Here is an 18755-nt window from a genome sequence, read left to right as displayed (position 1 = left end):
TGAAATATTTTCATTACTACTAGTACTTATATATAGAGGCTGTTGATTTTATCTCATATTGCCTCAGCATGAAACTTTTCAGACATGTATATTGCCCTGCATTATGTTCGGGTATTCAGTATTACCATACATTTAGCTCCCGTTGATGAGACCTTAATAAAGGTTGAAACCCGGGCTGATTTCATGTAATGCATGAACTATGGGATACTGAGGCAGTTTGATGTAAAGTCGAGCATCTGTATATCGAGAAGATATTAATGCAGAAACTTTTCTTTGTTCATGTTTGGATAAAGGATTAAAACAATAATATAATTTCTTTGTTGTAATTTATTTTCTGATACAGTATTATAGACAGTTTCAAAGAAGCTTTACTTCTAAACAAAATGTTATAGTTATATGATTAAATTTTTAGTCATTAATTATGTGTTATAATTTCTTTCACAAGAATGAAATTTGAGTAGAGATAATGGTCATACTTATGTATGTCATACTAATAAAAATTTTGTTCTGCTAGATCGTGTTTAGGGAATTAAAATACTGTGCTCAAATTACCTAAACATACACCCCTTGAGGGTACATGGCAGGAACTTGATGATGATGATGCTTTTGGTAAAATCTAGAGCTACAGAATTATTTTTAGTATGATATGCATAGGCATGATAATTATCTTTACTTTTGTGAAAACAAGTCTTCATTCAGCAGAAATAGTCATGGGAATTGAGAAAATAAGAGATATCTAAGGAATCCTAAAAATATGAAAATATTGTTAGTATTTTATTCTAAGTAGATTTTGGTTTATGTTTGCCATTGCATAATCAATGGACACGGTTTTAACTTTCACTTACCTCAGCAGGAAATGGTATAACTTTGTACCCACCTTCCATACTTATAAGTTAAATACAGATTACTTACATAAACGGTTTCATAAAGCATCTTTGTTATTGATATGCATAAAAATTCAACAGTAACACAAGGGTAAATGACAGTGCAGATAATGTTTTTCATTTGCAGAACTTCACTGTTTAATTATAACTGGCATCCTTGCAGGGGTTAGTAATAATGTATCCAAAAATAATAAATTATTGAAATAAGAGCTTAAGAGGCTTTGCTTTACACCTCTGGTAAATTATAGATAAGAATATTATTAATCACTCAAATGGCCCTGTATATAAAAAATATGTGCATGTTATTTCATTGGTATCCAAATGTTATATTAGCTTCATTGGATGCTTCGCATCCATATAATTATTAATGTTTAAATGTGTCAAGGCCTGTTCGGTGGTTAATCCATTTGTGTTAATCCATCTGTTTAATTTTTATTACCACATTAATTCATGTTTCAGTTTAAAAAAATACATCAATAAATATGGATATTTATAATTTTTTGTGGTTTAATTTTTTAAGGATGTTTAAGATTAACTGATAATTTGAACCAAGATGGAATGTTCGGGCGAAGAAATTATGATCCCAGTGTTAAAAAAATTATTTTTTCCTTCCCAAATCTTAACCTCATCCAACTAATGTATTTTTAATGTATACATTTTTTTCCCCTTCCCCATTTAGCCAAGTTATAAGAAAATTATGTAATGCATGACCTTTCTAATTGTATAATTAGAAAAAATTTAACGATGATAAAGATCTCATGCTGCTTATAAAATCATGTCTTAAAGTATCAATTTTTTTTCTGTAATAATCTCTAAATCTTATTTTTAGGGCTTGTGGAGCTACAATTGTCAATCGGACAGATGAGTTGAAGGAAGAGGATATTGGAACTAATGCTGGACTATTTGAAATTAAAAAAATTGGTGATGAGTAAGTTAATTCACTGTTTCAGTTACTATAATTCGATTGCTCCTTAGTTATTTCCTCAGTGCAAGGTAATTTGCAAGTTTTAAATAATTTCTTTTTAATTAGTAAAATGTCATTTTATATGTATAGAAGATACATCTGTACTAACAAACTATTCTGTTAAATTTTATTAATAGATATTTCTGCTACATTACTCAGTGTAAGGATCCAAAAGCTTGCACCATTCTCCTTCGTGGAGCCAGTAAAGATATGCTTCATGAAGTGGAACGTAATCTTCAAGATGCAATGAGTGTGGTTCGTAATGTTATGATGGAACCATATTTAGTACCAGGTGGTGGTGCAGTTGAAATGGCTGTTGGTCAGGTAAGTTAACAGCAGAGTTTCTTTGAAAAATCAAAATTGACAAGATATCTCTGAATAATTACAAGATTATTTATTTAGACATTACAGTTGCCTGAAGAGAAAGAGGAAAAGGAAAGGAGCTAATAATTGAGAAGATAATTTCAAATTGTGATATTGACAGATTTCAGAATGGAAAATTTGGTATTGTTCTGGTCTCCAACTCAAAGATACATGTTTCAGAACACGCTGGCTGAACATGATAGCCTCTCCTGCCCTCACTGCCAATTTAATGTAAAATAACAAGCATTCTTAAAAATAGTATTTTTCAAGTGATCATTCTCTTATCACAAAATGCATTATTTCACTATTTATTCGTGATTTGCAGTAAGATGCGTTGATGGAATGAATTTCTTTACATAACATAAACTTTGTGCTTGGTATTCCACAAGAAATATTTGGTTACTATCAAATCATGGAATTTTAGAGGGAAAGAAATATCACTGAACTGGCAAGTAGTTTTTGTTGTTGTTGAAGTGGTATGTAAAAACATTTGTAATTTTTCATGCAGTAGAAGTTTGATCTTGTTGTGAAAAGGTGTCACTATTTACATCCTATCTTTCTGTTTTAGGTTCTATGTTTAAAAAATTTGACATAAATGAGATATAATTGCTCAGTAGTAGTAGTAGGTATTTCTTTGAAGATATCTCAACTCAACAGTATATAAAGTCGTTTTTATACACGGAATTGCGTGACGATGAATGGCAACTCACTTTTACGGGTTGAAAATGCGGATACAGCAAACCCTATAATTTAGTAGTGTTAGTGGCAATGGTCATGCTACTGCCTGATTTTTCCTTCCCACAAATTTGTATATAGCATAAGGTAACGTTTACCTGTTGAATTGTTCCTGCAGGGTTTACTTTAAAGGGCAACAAGGAAAGTTATGTTTATCCTCATTCACCAGAAGCCTGCTGGCAAGATCTGGCCTGTGGAACGATCAATACATTTTGTATAATTGTTTTTGCTAATAAAGTGTTTCATGATTTTTTTTAAAAAAATTCCAAAACTAACACTTCTTATTCATGGTCAAGTTAAATTAATGTTAAAAAAATCTGTCAGTAATAACTAATTTTCCATATAGAAAGAAAATTGCATTTATCATCATAAAAATAAAAACATTTAGAATATCTTTTATATATAAAAGTATTTATGCTTTAAGTACTTCCTCTTTCCAATTGCAACATGTAAAATGGCAAAATCAAAGAGTGTATTAATAAAAGCAGATGGAAAAATAGGAACTTGCTGACCTCAAGATATTTGAAATTTAAGTAGTTTGTTCCTGATGGATAAATCATGTGGGGAGGAGAATAAAAGCTGGTAATCAAAATCATGGGCTAAAGGTTTGTATTTCTGAAATATCACATGCAAATTTAAAAAAAGAAACGTTAAAAATCATCCAGTTTAGCCTGAAAATTCCTGTAAGACTCTGCACTAAACAAAACCTAAGTTTTTCTTTTTACTCAATGAAGTATGGTCAACACCTTCTATAATACTTTTTCATATTATTGTTATTATGAATGCTCTTTCAGGAAATCTAAGGACTCATTGTGGGAGGGCCCATTTAGAGACTTGATACTTATCATATCTTTCCTTGAACATGTTTAGAAGTTGTACTCACAAAACAAGTAACTCACAACGTGCAAAACAGTAGGTAAGTAAAATCATGGGCCAAAAGTTTTTATTTCTAAAACATCATATACAAATCTAACACCCATTCCATACACTCCTAACCAGCTTCTAGGATTGATCCTGAGTTCTACTTTCACCAGCCACTGCTAGGCAAAGTATTCAGGAAATCATTGTTAAGAGAGTTCTGAAAAAACAGGCTTGGGTTTTTTATTTATTTTTTTTTTAAAGCAATACTGCATTATGAATTGTGTTTGCTTTCGTTCAGATTTAGGTGCTTAATTAATATTTAGAGGTGTATCAGGAGCGAATATTCCAGGTGTGCGTTGCTCGTCCACCGAATATCAGTATCACCAATATTATATTTTTGCATTTAAAGACTCCACTTATTGTTTCCAGACTTCGTGCAATGACTAAAAGTAAACACTATATACTAATGATTCATGAAGGGGGGACACTTTTCAATGCATAAACATTACATCACATTCGTGTTAATAGCCCATGTGTGTGTTCGAAATATGTACACTTTTAAGCCTTTTGAAAAGATGTACAGGTGGCACATCGGGTCAAATTCTTAACATTCTAGTAGTTTTAAACCACTCAGAGGGCGAGTCTGGGTGAGCTCTGAGACAATAGCACCTAGAGACTGTGATTGGTTATTGTGTCAACCAATCCAATTGAACATTGTCATGAGTTGATGTTTTTGTTTTCTAAGTTCCATGAAGTGTGAATAAATGTGGTAGGCAAGTTTTTACTATATCAATAAATTTATAACCTTTTTGCCTATATTTACAATTGGTAAATTGTAAATATGTATTGTAGTCGAATGAGGTAAGCTTTGTCCTCTTCCAAATTTTAATTCGAATATAGCATTCTCCTTCATTATTCTTTTCTAATATATCTTAAAACAACCACATTGTTCACCGACTCTATGCAGATTTGGTTACAATTAATTGCACTGGACAAATAAAGATGAGCACTGATGTGCTATACAATCTTAAAACTTTCATACATTGATAAAAATGCAATCGTGCAGTCAAACTGGCGTGAATTTTGTTGCGCGAGTTGCATAAGTCACGATAGCATACCCAACTGCTACTGATTGGTATATAATACAATATGACCTAGTCTGTGCTGTTTTCGACAAAGTGTTCATTATAGATATAAGTAACTATACTAACTATTATAGTTATTATATTCATTCATATTATTTATATCTATTGATAAAAGTGCTGAGCAAATGCTAGGAAAGGAGAAGAAACATTAAGAAGTGAAGAAAAGTTTGAGAAAACAATGGATAGAAAAAGAATATGGTGGTGTATATGGTAATTCAATGGCATACTGGATGAGCAAGGAACAAGAGCATGTTTCCTAGCTTTGAAGATTCTTGAAAAATGATATTGTTGGATATCTGCTATTTAGCAATATCAGATTATCTTTCCTTTTTTATTTAAAGAAATAAATAAAAAGGAAAGGATGATAACTTTTAGTTTTATTATTTATCATGTGTGTAAACATTTCCTAAATGGATAAAGAAAATGCATTATTTCTTGTAATCAGAAATTTCTTTACTGACATTACATAAAAGAGAAGTCTTTGTATGTTAGGCACCTGTTGCAAACTGTTTGTGACATTTATATGTAAAAAGGACTCGCCTCTATTTATTTATTATTTTTATAATGTAAACTTGAAAAAAGAAAATATTGAACTTTCTGATGCTGTGTTCATGCCATTAAAGAAGTGTAGGTGTGTTTAACAACAAGTGATTTTTATCTCTGTTGCTTACCACATCAGGTAATAGTGCACTTTCACGAAGTTTGTACTTCTGAAGAGGAAGTTGAATTTGTGAAGGAGAATAATAGAATAGCTCTTGCACTGATTAGTGCAACAGATATGTTCTGAAAAGTTGGAGGTTTAGGGGAGAAATAGAATTTGAAGGAATTCTTAAGTCAAAAAAGGTGGAAAAGAGTATAATCAGGAAAACATAGAGTTATCCCAAAATTAACTGATTAATTTCTTTCAAAGGAAGCTAAGTCGCAATTAGAAAAAAGTTATATATAGTTTCTCCCAAAGTAAAGCCCATTTCATTGGTAAATCAAGTTGGCTTGTCTAGTTTTATAATATTGTTTCAAACGAAGAAATTTTGGGATCACGCTATTGTCTCTACATCTTTTTAAAAAAAGTCAGATAGTTTAAATACCTAGCTTTTTTGCATTTTAAACCTTCGAGATTGCGTACCTTTTGTTTGGTGAACTCGTTGATCCTGTTCGTTGTGTTGAATTTTTTCTTGACAATTATTCATAAGACTATTACACTTTTTTTTTATCTAATCTTTGTCAAGTAGCTTTATTTTATCCTCTTACATGTTTCGCCAATCTTTTTCTATTGGCATCCTCAGGGAATGCAAACTAGTAAGCTAAAATGAAGGTTACAGAAAAGATAGGTTATAACTGATGGTTCTAATTCATACAAAAAATTGGTATTGTGCGTGACAATGTGAGTGTCTCTATACTGTATGATAATCATAGCAACTGCAAACAGTCTCTACCAGATAACTAAGTGATAATAAAGCCCATTTCCTTTTGATATGTCATACAGCAAATATATTCTAGTTAAGTGCTGTAAAGCTTAAAGAGATGAATTCTTTTTCTGTGCAAGGATAAGGAAGAAGTTTCCACCAAGAAAAAGGGAACGTTAAAATTATCTTTGTATTTCAAGGAAGTAAAAAAGGAACTGATATTACAGAGAAGATATAAAAGAAGAAATACATTATGGAAGTTTTTTCACTTGGCTATGCTACTAATTATTTAGTGGGTTTTATCCTTGATCCAAGTGTAAACAAACAAAGTTTATGCCTGAAGTACTTTCAAGACTGGGGCAACTCAGATTGAAGGTGGTGTAAGTTCTCATCACTTGCCTTAGTATCTCCCATAATGCAAACACATCTCCTTGCAGACATGTATAATATGCATTAAGGGAAGGGCCACTACCCAGACTGGTTCCGACGTATATTTTTGAATTTTCTCTGTCTCTCACTCAGTCTCTTAAGTTAACTTATTATAATAATAATATCCCCGATCCGAATCTGTGATATTAACTAAAAAGTTAATAAACCATTCTGGTATATAATGAAAACCAGGGAGAATATATAGAGTACAATGTGATTTGTTAAATCATTAAGTTGTAGATTTTGTAAGATAAATGTACAGTATTTATATGTATGCAGTGATTTTGATGGTTGAAAGAACGAATTGCATTCATTGGTTTTGGTATCAGGCACTTGGAGAAACTGTTATTCATTCTTATTCTTTCACTGCAGTGAAAGAATGGATGTGAATTGTTAGGGAAACTAGCTATATCTAGTGGTTGCATGAAAGAGTGGATGTGTGCATTAAATGGTATAATTGAGTGTAATTAGAGAGAAAGATGACTCGTTAGGGATGATTCCAGGAAATGCAAGACCAGTTTTGTAAAGAAAGAAAAGTGTTAACAGCGAATGTAGGGATTTGGTTCAAAATTCAACTCATCACCCCAGTAGTAGTCAGCTGTTATGTGCATATACTAATGCCAAAATTGGTTACATGGGAGTTAAGACTGAATAATATGTTAAAGCAAGAGCTGAACAAATAAAATAGAGAGGATATTGTGAATCTGATGACAGTGAAGTACTCTAAAGAGCAGGTTAATAAAGTGGTGGTCATGATGATGAAGGCAAAATCAAATTATAAAAAGTTTGCATAATAGGCCAAAGAAAATCTGAAAGAACATTCATTGTAAAGAATATCTATAGTGAATGTGGATGGTAGAAACGTGTTAGATACACAAGAAATAGCTGAGTTGTTAAGTGATCACTTAAGTAAGGTATATATTCCATAACATCCATAAGTATGGCTGTTGATGTCAGGGGTGAACTGTGTGAAAGAATAGAGGCAGATGAGTATTGAAGTTATTCAAGAATCTAACTTAAACACAGTAGTTCGATTTGATTTGATATCGGCATGGGTGCTGAAGGAATGTTGTTCAACTCAACATATGCAAGATTCCTAATGAGTGAAAGAAGAACTAGATAATTGCATTATACAGTGATCTTTTAATTCATGTGTGTTTTATATTATGAAATAAATTTATATTATAAAATTTAAAATAACACTCAACAGCCATACTTATGGAAAGCACCATGAGAGGCCAGTGCAATAGTACACGTTTTCTCATTTTGTCTTGCTGAAGATTCATGATTGATCATCTACTGGAAGTGCTTTTGTGTTTATCACTATCCTTATGGCTAGTAAGCAAGTTCTTGTGGAAGTGATGACAAGCACTCCAAGAAATCGGTTTTGCTTGAAATGAAACAAAGTGCTTGTGCTACAAACGAGGTGGGTATATATTACGTACTATTTGAGATAGTGCTTATAAAATTAAAGAACCTATTAAGAGTGGCGTGCTCTTAACTGCACAAAACTTGTGTTTGGTCAAGTTTGGAATGCATGTGGGAAAAATGCTTCCTACATAGATGAATGACAAAAATAAGAAAATATTAACTTCAGCCTAGAGTAAGTGCAAGAAAAACTCATAACCTTTATATGATTATTTAAAAGAATATAAGGATGGGGAAGTTAACCTTTTTTGGCAAATTTAGAATGTTTTGTGAACTTTCATTTCACAGAATTCATGCCTGCAGTAGGATTCGAACCTACAACTTGTTAGTTGGAAAGTGGGTACGCTAACCACTTGGCCAACCAGACCAGTACTGGTGATTGCAAATTACCAGGTGGGTCTCTAGGTAGTGGCCATGTAGTCACTGAAGCACTAAATACTGAAGGAGTTTATTGTGACCAGCTAGTTAAAGTTTCCAAATCACACTGTGAAAGTGGTTAATTTATCACATCAGATAGCAGCACTGTCAAAGAGAAGACTAACTTGAGGCATAACGAAGTTAACCCACTTCATAAGGCCTTGATAAGAGTACATTTAGATTACTCTGTGATAGTGACCTAGGCTCCAAGTAGACAAGGAAGATAGTTGAAAAGATTCATTGGCTTGTGTGATGAACAGATGGAAGAGAGCAGATATGATAAATGCATAACTGTTGTAAGAGGATTTTATCATGTGTGTGTGGGGGGGCTGAGATTTGCATCTTTTGAATGGTGGAAGTAGAACATTGGGGTGGGAGGGGGGAATCTTCCCTAGAAGTTGGCTGGAGATGTCGTTAGGAAGCATGTAAAGTTCATGTTGTTCCAATTGTGTGGAATGGACTGACTTTAGCTGGTGTAAATGCATCTTCAGTAGATGTATTCAAGGAGGGGGATATGATATGTATACCTAAACCCTACATATCCACTTCACCAACATCCATGGCCTAAACTCCAACCTAATAGTGTCTACTACCACCTTCAGTGTACCAAACCCATCTCTCTTTCTGGCATCAACTCAAATCTCACCTCCCCCTAACACTATTCATCTCAGCCTTCCAAACTACACACTCTTTAACTCCTTTTGACCCAAGGGTGGCATTTGTGCATATATCCACTGCAACATACCTTGCCTGAGAGCACCCAAATTTGACCTTCTTTGGTTGAAAATATCCCTTCCCAACTCAGTCAGATCTGTATGCTGTCTCTATCGCTCCCCTAATTCAACCAGCCGCTCTGGGCTCTTTAATTTCCTCTCCTTAAAAATTGATTTTCTTTCCAAACAGCAAAATCATCCTCCTAGGACAGTGGTGGCAAACCTTTTTATGTGCATGTGCCAAAAACTTACAAATTAAGTTGATGACATGCCGGGAAGTTTTTAGTAGGGGAAAAATTAATAGAAAATCTATTAATTAATTTATAATAATATATAATATTTTATAAATAATTACAGTAAAACCCTTTTTTACACTTTTCAGGAGACTGATGAAAAAAAAGTGTAAATAACAGGAAATGTAAAAAAAAAACATTAAAGGGTAAAATATGACTTACTGCTAGTATGTGAGTCTACATACTCGATTACAAAATTTAATAATTGAAAATGAATGGATTAAAAAAAACTTTTTTTTTTTTGACATAGCGCCAGATTGCTTTGCATTCTGTTTTTTACTATCGTGTTCAAAGTGGACACGGAGAGTCCAAGATCTTTTGCTAGATGCACACGTGTTCCGGCATGCCAATCTACACGTCGCAGAATTGCCATCTTTTCTTCTACCGAAATACATTTTCTGTCTTTTTTCTCCATGTTACTAACACCACCGCAACTTTCGCACACTAAATTATGTAGCAGAAATTCTGCAATATCATTTCGTACTGTGATTGAAATATCACTCATCACTACATCACTGCTGCAACCTTGCAGGTCACGGTGATGGCGGAAGCGAAACTACAGCCGAAAGCAACGCCATCTGGGAACAGAAATGCGCAGATTTCTGCAGAATTCGATTCGAAAATCAGTATTGACACCCGAGAAGGGAAAAAAACAAATAATGTCCACATCAAGTTGTTAATGGCGGGAAAACAATATATCGTAAGAATAGGCCTTAAGACGGGACCAATGGAAAATGACGTAAATTGCAGGACCGTAAAAACGGGGTTTTACTGTATTTATAATTTTATTTATAATCTTTATTTATATATAAATTTATATTATCAGTGTAAAATTTATTATTGTATTATTAAATTGATTATAATGTTGGTTTGAAAAAAAAAATAGTAATGAGAAAAATATTTATGCATTGTAACTCACCATAGAAGTTAGCTGAGCAGGGGAAGCTCAGCTTGTTGGTGAAATGCTTACCGTATTTACTCGAATATAACTTGCCTGATTTTACTTAACGAAAAAATGCCTAGATGGCTGTATTGCATCATCATCACCTACAGAAAAGGCCAATCTCCTGACCTCACGCTTTGCTTCAGCATGCATAATTAACAATGGCAAATGTCCCCCAACCATTCCAGATGCCCAACATACCATGCCCACTATATCCTTTTGCTAGAAAGAGATCAGTAAAGTACTGTCCAAATTTGACACAAAAAAAGTCCCCTGGCCCTGATGGCATTCCTCCAATTATCCTGAAGGTTTATGCACCAGAACTGACTCCTGTCCTATGTCGCCTGTATATACTGTTTTACTCCACTGGTATCCCACAGCGAAATTGGCCTATATTCAACCCATTCCCAAGAAGGGCAACAAGTCACTGCCATCCATCTACTGCCCCATCTCGCTCACCTCAGTCCTGTCTAAAGTAATGGAAAAAATCATCAATTCTCAACTACTACACTACCTTGAAAGTACCTGCCTAATAAACGACCACAAATATGGATTCCGTCGCTGGCGATCAGCAGGAGATCTGCTCACATATGTCACCCATCTCTGGACAAATGCCATGGAGAAGTTTGATGAATATCAAGCAGTTGTACTTGATATCTCCAAGGCGTTTGACAGGGATTACTAAGCAAGCTGCCATCATTTATTCTAACTCAAGACTTCTGTAGTTGGATTGTCAGCTTTCTGTGTGGACGCACACTATATGACTATGTGGTGGTGGGTTCCTTATCCTCTCACCATTCAACTAATGCTGGGGTTCCACAAGGTTCTGTCCTCTCACCAACCCTCTTCCTACTATATATGACCTACCTCGGCTGATCTCCAACCCAATACACAGTTTTGCAGACGACAGTACATTACCCTCTCTCCTCCCCTTTCTTTTGATAAACCTTACTCTACACAACTCACCTCAACCTACAGAACATCCACCACTGCCTTCAGTTCTGATCTCCAAGCCATCCTCCAATGTGTTCAGATAAGCTAGTCAATTTCAATGCTAATAAAACCCAGAACTGTCTTATTTCTCATAAAAAAAAAAAAATAACTATTTTCTCCCAGTATTATTTTTGACATCACCCAAATTGCCAGACAATTTGCGATTTCTCTTCTTGGAGTTACCGTGACATCAAGCCTCTCCTGACATAAACACATCACAGCCATTTCATCCTCATCTTATAAAAAATTAGGATTTCTCTTTCGCTCAAGATGTTACTTCACCCCTGAACAACTGTTAACCTTATACAAATCATTAATCTTCCCCACCATCAAATACTGCTCTCACATATGGAGTAGGGTCCCAAAAGTTCCCTCAAAATGCTTGACTCGATACAGAGGAAAGCAATCAAACTTATTAATGACCCATCTCTTACCAACTCACTTTCCCCACCACCACCACCACTTTCACAGAGATGATTGGTCTCTGCACTATGTGTATTCTACAAATATTTCCATGGAAAATGTTCATCCGAAATTGCATCAATTATTCCCCCACTTAGTATTAAGCTCGTTGGAACACGTGCAGCTGCTGTTCAACATCCCTTCATAGTGCATCTTGAAACCCACAGTTTCTTCTCCTCCTCCTTCATTCCTGCAACTGCTCTACTATGGAACTGTGTTCCCCAAGGAATACAATATACAGTCATTCAAATCAAATGTGAACAAGTACCTTCTTTCCCAACTCACTATCCATACACAATACTAATGTACACTATAGATTGATCAGCCAACCAACCACCCTCTTGTGTATGGGCTCAACATTTAAAAAAAAAAATGTATTTAAGAATGTCAAAATAGGTCTCCCTGAACAAGTCTTGGAAGTGCATTCATAACAGTTTGTGCAATTTTACAAAATTTAAAATACATAACCTTATTCTGTTCCCAATGATTTCTTTTCTGTTTGTCTAAAATAAATGAGAAATCAGAGAACAGAAAATGTGATTCTTTGACCCTATCTTCAAACCAGCATGCTTTTAACATCCTTTAAGTGACCCTGCAAAAAAAATTTTAAGATACAAAATAAAAGTTTTATTGGGGATGCAGACACACTTTAACTTACATTGCCACTCTGATTGCTAAACATGTTTTATGCATATATCCTATGAAAGCTACAATATACAGGTAACCCTTGTATAACATGGTCTATAAATTGTAGTAACCCTTGTTGAACGCGTTTTCGATATAAGACAGTTTACAAACTGTAATAACCCTTTATCTTTTCATATATTTTTGAACGCGTGACTTAAAAATCAAATTTTATCTTTGTTAAATTTGCATCTGGTCATATCGCACATGTAGTTATAAGTAGCGAATTTATATTGGGGGGGGATATCTCTTAGCACGCATGTATGTCAATTGTTTACCGTATAAAGTATTTATTGTTGAAAATTGTCTTCGTTTTCTGCCAGGAAAGCACATTAAAAATCATAAGTGTGTTAATCTCAAGCTGAGCACTTTATATTTTGGTGAGTTACATACAAGATGTAATGTTTTTTTTTTTTTTATTAATGTAAAAAAAAAATATTTTTATAGTAATGGCCATTTAGAGCACTTTAGTGATACGGTTGAAAACGAAATTAGTGAATTAATTGATGGAGAAATAGATTTAAATGAGGAGGAACTGGTACAATTACCAGATGGCAGGGAAAGTTCTGCCAAAGATTCTGATTGTGATGAATCCGTTAAAGAATTCAGATTAGCAGAAGGTTTGGACTTGGTAAGAAAGTTATTTTATGGATAATGATCTCCCAATGGAGCACTCCGGAAAATTCACGAGACAATGGGATATTTGTTTAGCTCCGTATTACGAACTTAATAAAAAAATTGCAGCATAGTGGTAAGCAAGATCCTATTACTGACTTCTTGATAACTAAACCAACCGAAGTATGCAATGAGAATTATACAAATGATATCCAAGAGATTCCAAGTGATGACGATGTTCGGCCACTCATAAATAAAGAACATCTACGAAATGTTAGTTTTGAAGAAAGTGATGATGATGATTAAAATATACACTTTATTTCATTTTGCTTAAAACATGTATGTATTATGTGCAATGAAGTTTATGTACAATTTATAATCTTTTATAATTTTATACTATGTATTTGTTTTCTTAACTTACATGAATTACCTGAATTAAATAAAAAATTTTTTGTTGGATATGTCATTGTTTATATAATCTTTAAAAAAAAAACGATTTTGGAACCTAACCTTACTTTTTCTATGTGAACTGAGTCTCGCATAACGTGACATTTTTGTGGAACCTAACATCCGCATTATACAAGGGTTACCTGTATATACAGGGTGTTCGGGATAAATTTGACATATTTATAATTAATTATATTTTTCCGTAAGTTACATGTATTAACACACACTTCTCTTCATTTAAAAGTTTGGACCCTTCTTCATTCATATACAAGATGTCAGAAAGGATGGATAGCTGGAACCCACCTGAATCATGGAAGAGAATAACTTGTATCATGATGATTCGTGCCCGCCATCAAAATAAGGATATTACGACTGCTGCCCAATGCTCCCTGAATACAGTAAAAACAATCAGGCATGAACTAGAGACTTGCAATGGTGACTACGAGGATGTAGCAAGAAGAAAGATCCCTAGCAGACGATCTGATTCCATTCGTACAGCAGAATTCCTCGCAAATCTGCAGGAACAGGTGTTGAAGAACCCTGGCATTGGAATTCGGGCTTTGTTCGTGGAGTTGCTAACTGTAGTCAAGCCCTGGATAACAAGGGTAGCCAATGGTAGGCCGTATGTATGGCAGCAGGATTCGGCCCCTTGCCACACCTCTGGGAAAAGTCAAAAATGGTTGTCTGAAAATTTCTACGACTTCACCAGTCCAAATGTTTGGCCTCCAAACTCCCCAGACCTTAACCCCATGGATTATTTTGTATGGGGCGCAGTTGAAAAAGACACCAATCGCACTTCCAGTAATACAAAAGCCCAGTTAATGGATAAAATTAAAACAGTTTTTGCGGCCCTTCCCAGGGAGACTGTAGCATCAGCTTGTTCGAGGTTCCGAAGCAGAATTGAAGCTGTGATCGATGCTAATGGTGGTTATTTTGAGTAAATCTTGTTGATAGTATTGTAATTAACTCTGCCTGTAATGTTTTTTTGTCAATTCATTAAATTTAATAGATACAAAGAAGATTTTCTTTTTCCTTACGAAACTGTCAAATTTATCCCGAACACCCTGTAAGTGAGACCTCTATAGTTGGAGTAATTAATGAAGGCCTCTATCCTTTGAAAATAACTGTTTTCACTAAACTGTTTTTAATAGCAGTATTAAATAGTTATTAAATGAATGAAAACAGAAAGATTACCAAAACAAGCCTTAAAGTACAAGCCATTAGGAAAAAGAAAACCAGGACGTCCTCTTAAACGATTCAACGACAACTTCTAAGGCCAGAACAGGCCATACTAGGCCTAAATCCTTGATACGTATGATGATGATTAAATGTATGTTTCCATCAGAGTAACAAAAAAACTTTCTTTTCAGATGCTCACAGAAAAAGCTAAGACTATAACTGGAGTTCATCAGTGGCCTTACAAGGCAGTTGCTAAAGCACTTGAAGTAATTCCACGTACTTTAATACAGAACTGTGGTGGGCACACAATAAGAACATTAACTGCCCTAAGAGTAAGTATTATAAATAACAATTCAGCATATTACATTTTAGATCACAAATAAAAATTAACTCAGTGCCTTGAAAGATAGTATTTACATTGCTTGGAAAGCAGTCACTGGATACCATAGTGTAAGGAACAAACAGCCATGGTGCCCATCTTGATGAGATGTAGGACCTCCTTTTGCTGCGATGACTGCAGCAATCCTATGGTGCATATTTTCCACAAGCGTGCAATAGAGAACAATGGGAATTTTGGACCATTCTTCCTGTAGCCATGTAATGAGGTCCTGGACTGTTGTGGGATGAACGTCCCTTGACCTCTCCCAGTGATTCAGTTCATCCCATACATGTTCAGCAGGGTTGAGAGCAGAACTATGTGAAGGCCAGTCAAGTGTGGTGACATTCATGCCCACAAGCCACGAAGTTATAGCAGCAGCCTTATAACACAGTGAATTGTCTTGCTGAAACAGACAGTGGTCAGTTCCGTAGAAATGCCACAAATTGGGAAACATTGCATTGTCCAGAATGTTCAGATACCTCTCGGAGTTCAATGTTCGTGGTACCACAAATAGATTTTCACCAGTCATCTGCCACATCCACACCTGTCCATCTGCTTGGTAGAGGATGTAGCGTGATTTGTTGCTCCATAGCTCAGCTTTCCAAGCTTCCACATCTCTCTTTAACACACTCTTTGCACAACTGAAGGTGATGCTGCTTGTTGGTTTTGGGTAATGTGAAGCTTGCATATTACAGTCCTACCATGGAAACCCATGTGTTGTGAACCTTGGTTCCGAATGTTTTTGTGCAGATTCATGTTTCAGTCGATTAATGGCGGTTTTTACATATTATCCTTCATAGCACTGTACAGTCACGTTCAGTAAGTGTGGTGGGTCATCCATTGTGGGGCACTTGCAGTTGACTCCCTGCACTTCCATCTTAGTACCATACTAATGGTATCACTGATTGTTGACCTGAGATGGCTCAATTTGTGAATAATATGCTGAAGAGAGATTGGCCTGCAACATGGCATCCTCTCACAACACCTCTCTCAAACTCGTTGCTCCCTTCTCACAACTATTTCACCTATATATACAGTTGCACTGACTTGGGAGCATCATATTCCTCCAGTTTTTACCAACTACAAACATCTGACTTGTTACATGGCAAGATGCCTTCCCACGGGGGAGTCTGTTGACTTCTTTTCAAGCAATGTACATATTGTATATTATGAATGTATTTTAAACTATGAAGAGATTGTGAGCTGTAAGTAATGGTGACATGGAATTAATTGCTATATGGCTTAAATAATGTTGATTAGCCACAATTAATTTAGCTCCAAAAAATGGTAAGGGCATAAGGAATTTTATTTAAGTGTTTTTGTGATGTCACTGTTTCAACCAATAAGGTCTCATCAGCGAGAACTTTGAATTCTGCCATTGATTTAGCTCTCAGTATCACCACAGTTCTTGTGATCACTATCAGATTCTGGATAATATCAATCCTAATGAATTTTACTTTATAAAAATTATAAAGCTAACTAGTCCATAAATGTCCATTTTATATGATAAACTGTATGAACTGGTATAATCCTTGCGTGTTTCCAATATCAGAAGGGACTATTTCTTGGCAACTCATTAAATAATAGGAAACACTTCAATTGACCCTGAAATTTATGCACTACCAAGGTTAATATGTCATCTTTACTTCCAAGTTCTGCAATTCATTTAAAATTAAAAATGATCTCATTAATTAATACTTATTATTTATTAATACCTAGCTCATTGAAGAACTGGTCCATAATGTTACCACTTTTTACATGGTAAGATGCCTTGCTCAAGGGGGAGTCTGTTTTTCTTCTTTCTTTCTTCCTTGCAAACTACCAAATCAGTTGGTGAGTAGTGTTGCAGGGAATTGCACTTTTCTCCTGTTTTTCCTAGTCTTTTCTAACATAATTCCTTTCATGAAAAAACTTGACCATTAAACCAGGTTTCAGAAACTCTTACAATACATTTAAATATCTGCAGTTACTGATTTGAAATTTAAGATTTTTTTTTTAAAAAACTTAACGTGTTTTTTGTTTAAAACGACTATATACACTTTGAGTCATCCTTTGATTTTTTTTTTATTTTTTTTAATTCCTTGCCATTCTCAATAGGTCTTTAACACCTTCTCATCCATTCAGCTTTTGTGATTGCTATTTGTTCTCTTCTCACTGTTTTTTTTTAAAAACAGTCCTAGCCTGCTCAGTACTAACGTGTACTCTGTCATCCCGAAATCACCTTCTATTCTCAATAAATTAATGATTAATTTTTAGGAAATGGCTTTTAAGACAATTAAGGAAATGGCAATTAATTGAGAAAATGGCTTTTATGCTCAGCACATATTCTACATAAAATTCAGTTTTCTGTCAGTATTATTATGATCATGATCCTTCATCAAATTTTTAAACATAATAAAATTTTCTTTTGAGCATCAGGAAATCGTCCTAATTTTTTTAATAATTCTAAGTTCATTGATATATGCTAGTGTGAATATGTCAAAACACAATTCTTGTTCTTATAAATGGCATTTTTTAGATCCTCAGTTGCTAGTGTTCAATTCTACTTAATGCATTGTATTTCCAACTTCCCTTATTACTGTATCTGCATGAAGTGCAGTGTTACTGCAATTCATTTGATACCTATGTACTGTGGCTTGTCATATCCATTTTTATTATTACAATTCTCTTCATTAGCATGAAGAAAATGGCATTTCCTTATGCAACTGTTACTCACCTCCAGTCACTTATAAAGTCCAAAATGTATGCAGAATTAACTTTCTCAGTCTTGGAAGAATTTTCTGATAGTGAGTTATCTTCTGTTACTAATTCATTAGGAAGCAAGTATATATAAAAGATAAATGGTACCTTCAAGGTACCATTTATCTTTTATAGTTGAACTGTTAGTTTCTAGATTTTTGTTTGACAGCCTTCATCTTTTGGAATGAAATGCTTACATATGGACTTCCAAAGGCTGGTTGTCTCTTGCAAAGGAGTACTGAAACATTATCAATGGATAAACATTTCATGTGTCCAAAAGCCCGACATTCTGAAATTTATTTTTAGAATTGAATTTCAGTAATGTTCATATCAAATAAGGTGAAAATAAACTTCAGGCAAACTTACATATGAAAATTTATTTTTTTTTCTCCATTATATTTTAGGATCTTGAGTGTGTAATATTGAAAAATTTCTTCAGTATCTACTCTAGAAACTCCCTTCAGTAATTTGTTTCTGTAATATCCCCTGTTTTCTACATATCAGCTCAACTGTTACCTACAGACCTTCAGGGAATGTTGAGGGAGATGGGTCTCCCCCCCCCCCCCACACACAAAGAAACCCAAGTGAACAAGTCTGTACTAGTCCAGTTGTAGTGTAGTATCAGAGCCTTATGTATAGAGAGATAATTGATTAACTATACAGAACCCATAGGGACCAC

The 18755-nt window shown here is 34.5% G+C and overlaps 1 protein-coding gene and 1 long non-coding RNA gene across 6 annotated transcripts in view; one reads left to right on the top strand and one right to left on the bottom strand.

Annotated features, from left to right (window-relative positions):
• The window catches only part of LOC150100333 (uncharacterized), a 173289-nt gene that overhangs the window by 90301 nt on the left and 64233 nt on the right, over positions 1–18755 (bottom strand). The window lies entirely within an intron of this gene.
• Positions 1–18755, top strand: part of CCT3 (chaperonin containing TCP1 subunit 3) — a 226398-nt gene that overhangs the window by 185003 nt on the left and 22640 nt on the right. Inside the window, exons 13-15 of the mRNA XM_090402340.1 lie at positions 1714–1812; positions 1986–2172; positions 15150–15290. Of these exons, the coding sequence (XP_090258466.1) occupies positions 1714–1812; positions 1986–2172; positions 15150–15290 (427 nt within the window). The remainder of the gene's footprint in view (positions 1–1713; positions 1813–1985; positions 2173–15149; positions 15291–18755) is intronic.

Source organism: Typopeltis vanoorti, chromosome 13, assembly GCF_054136105.1.
Source record: "Typopeltis vanoorti isolate ZY-2024b chromosome 13, IOZ_Tvanoo_1.0, whole genome shotgun sequence".
Classification (NCBI taxonomy): Eukaryota; Metazoa; Arthropoda; class Arachnida; order Uropygi; family Thelyphonidae; genus Typopeltis; species Typopeltis vanoorti.
This window is presented reverse-complemented; position numbering and strand designations above follow the sequence as displayed.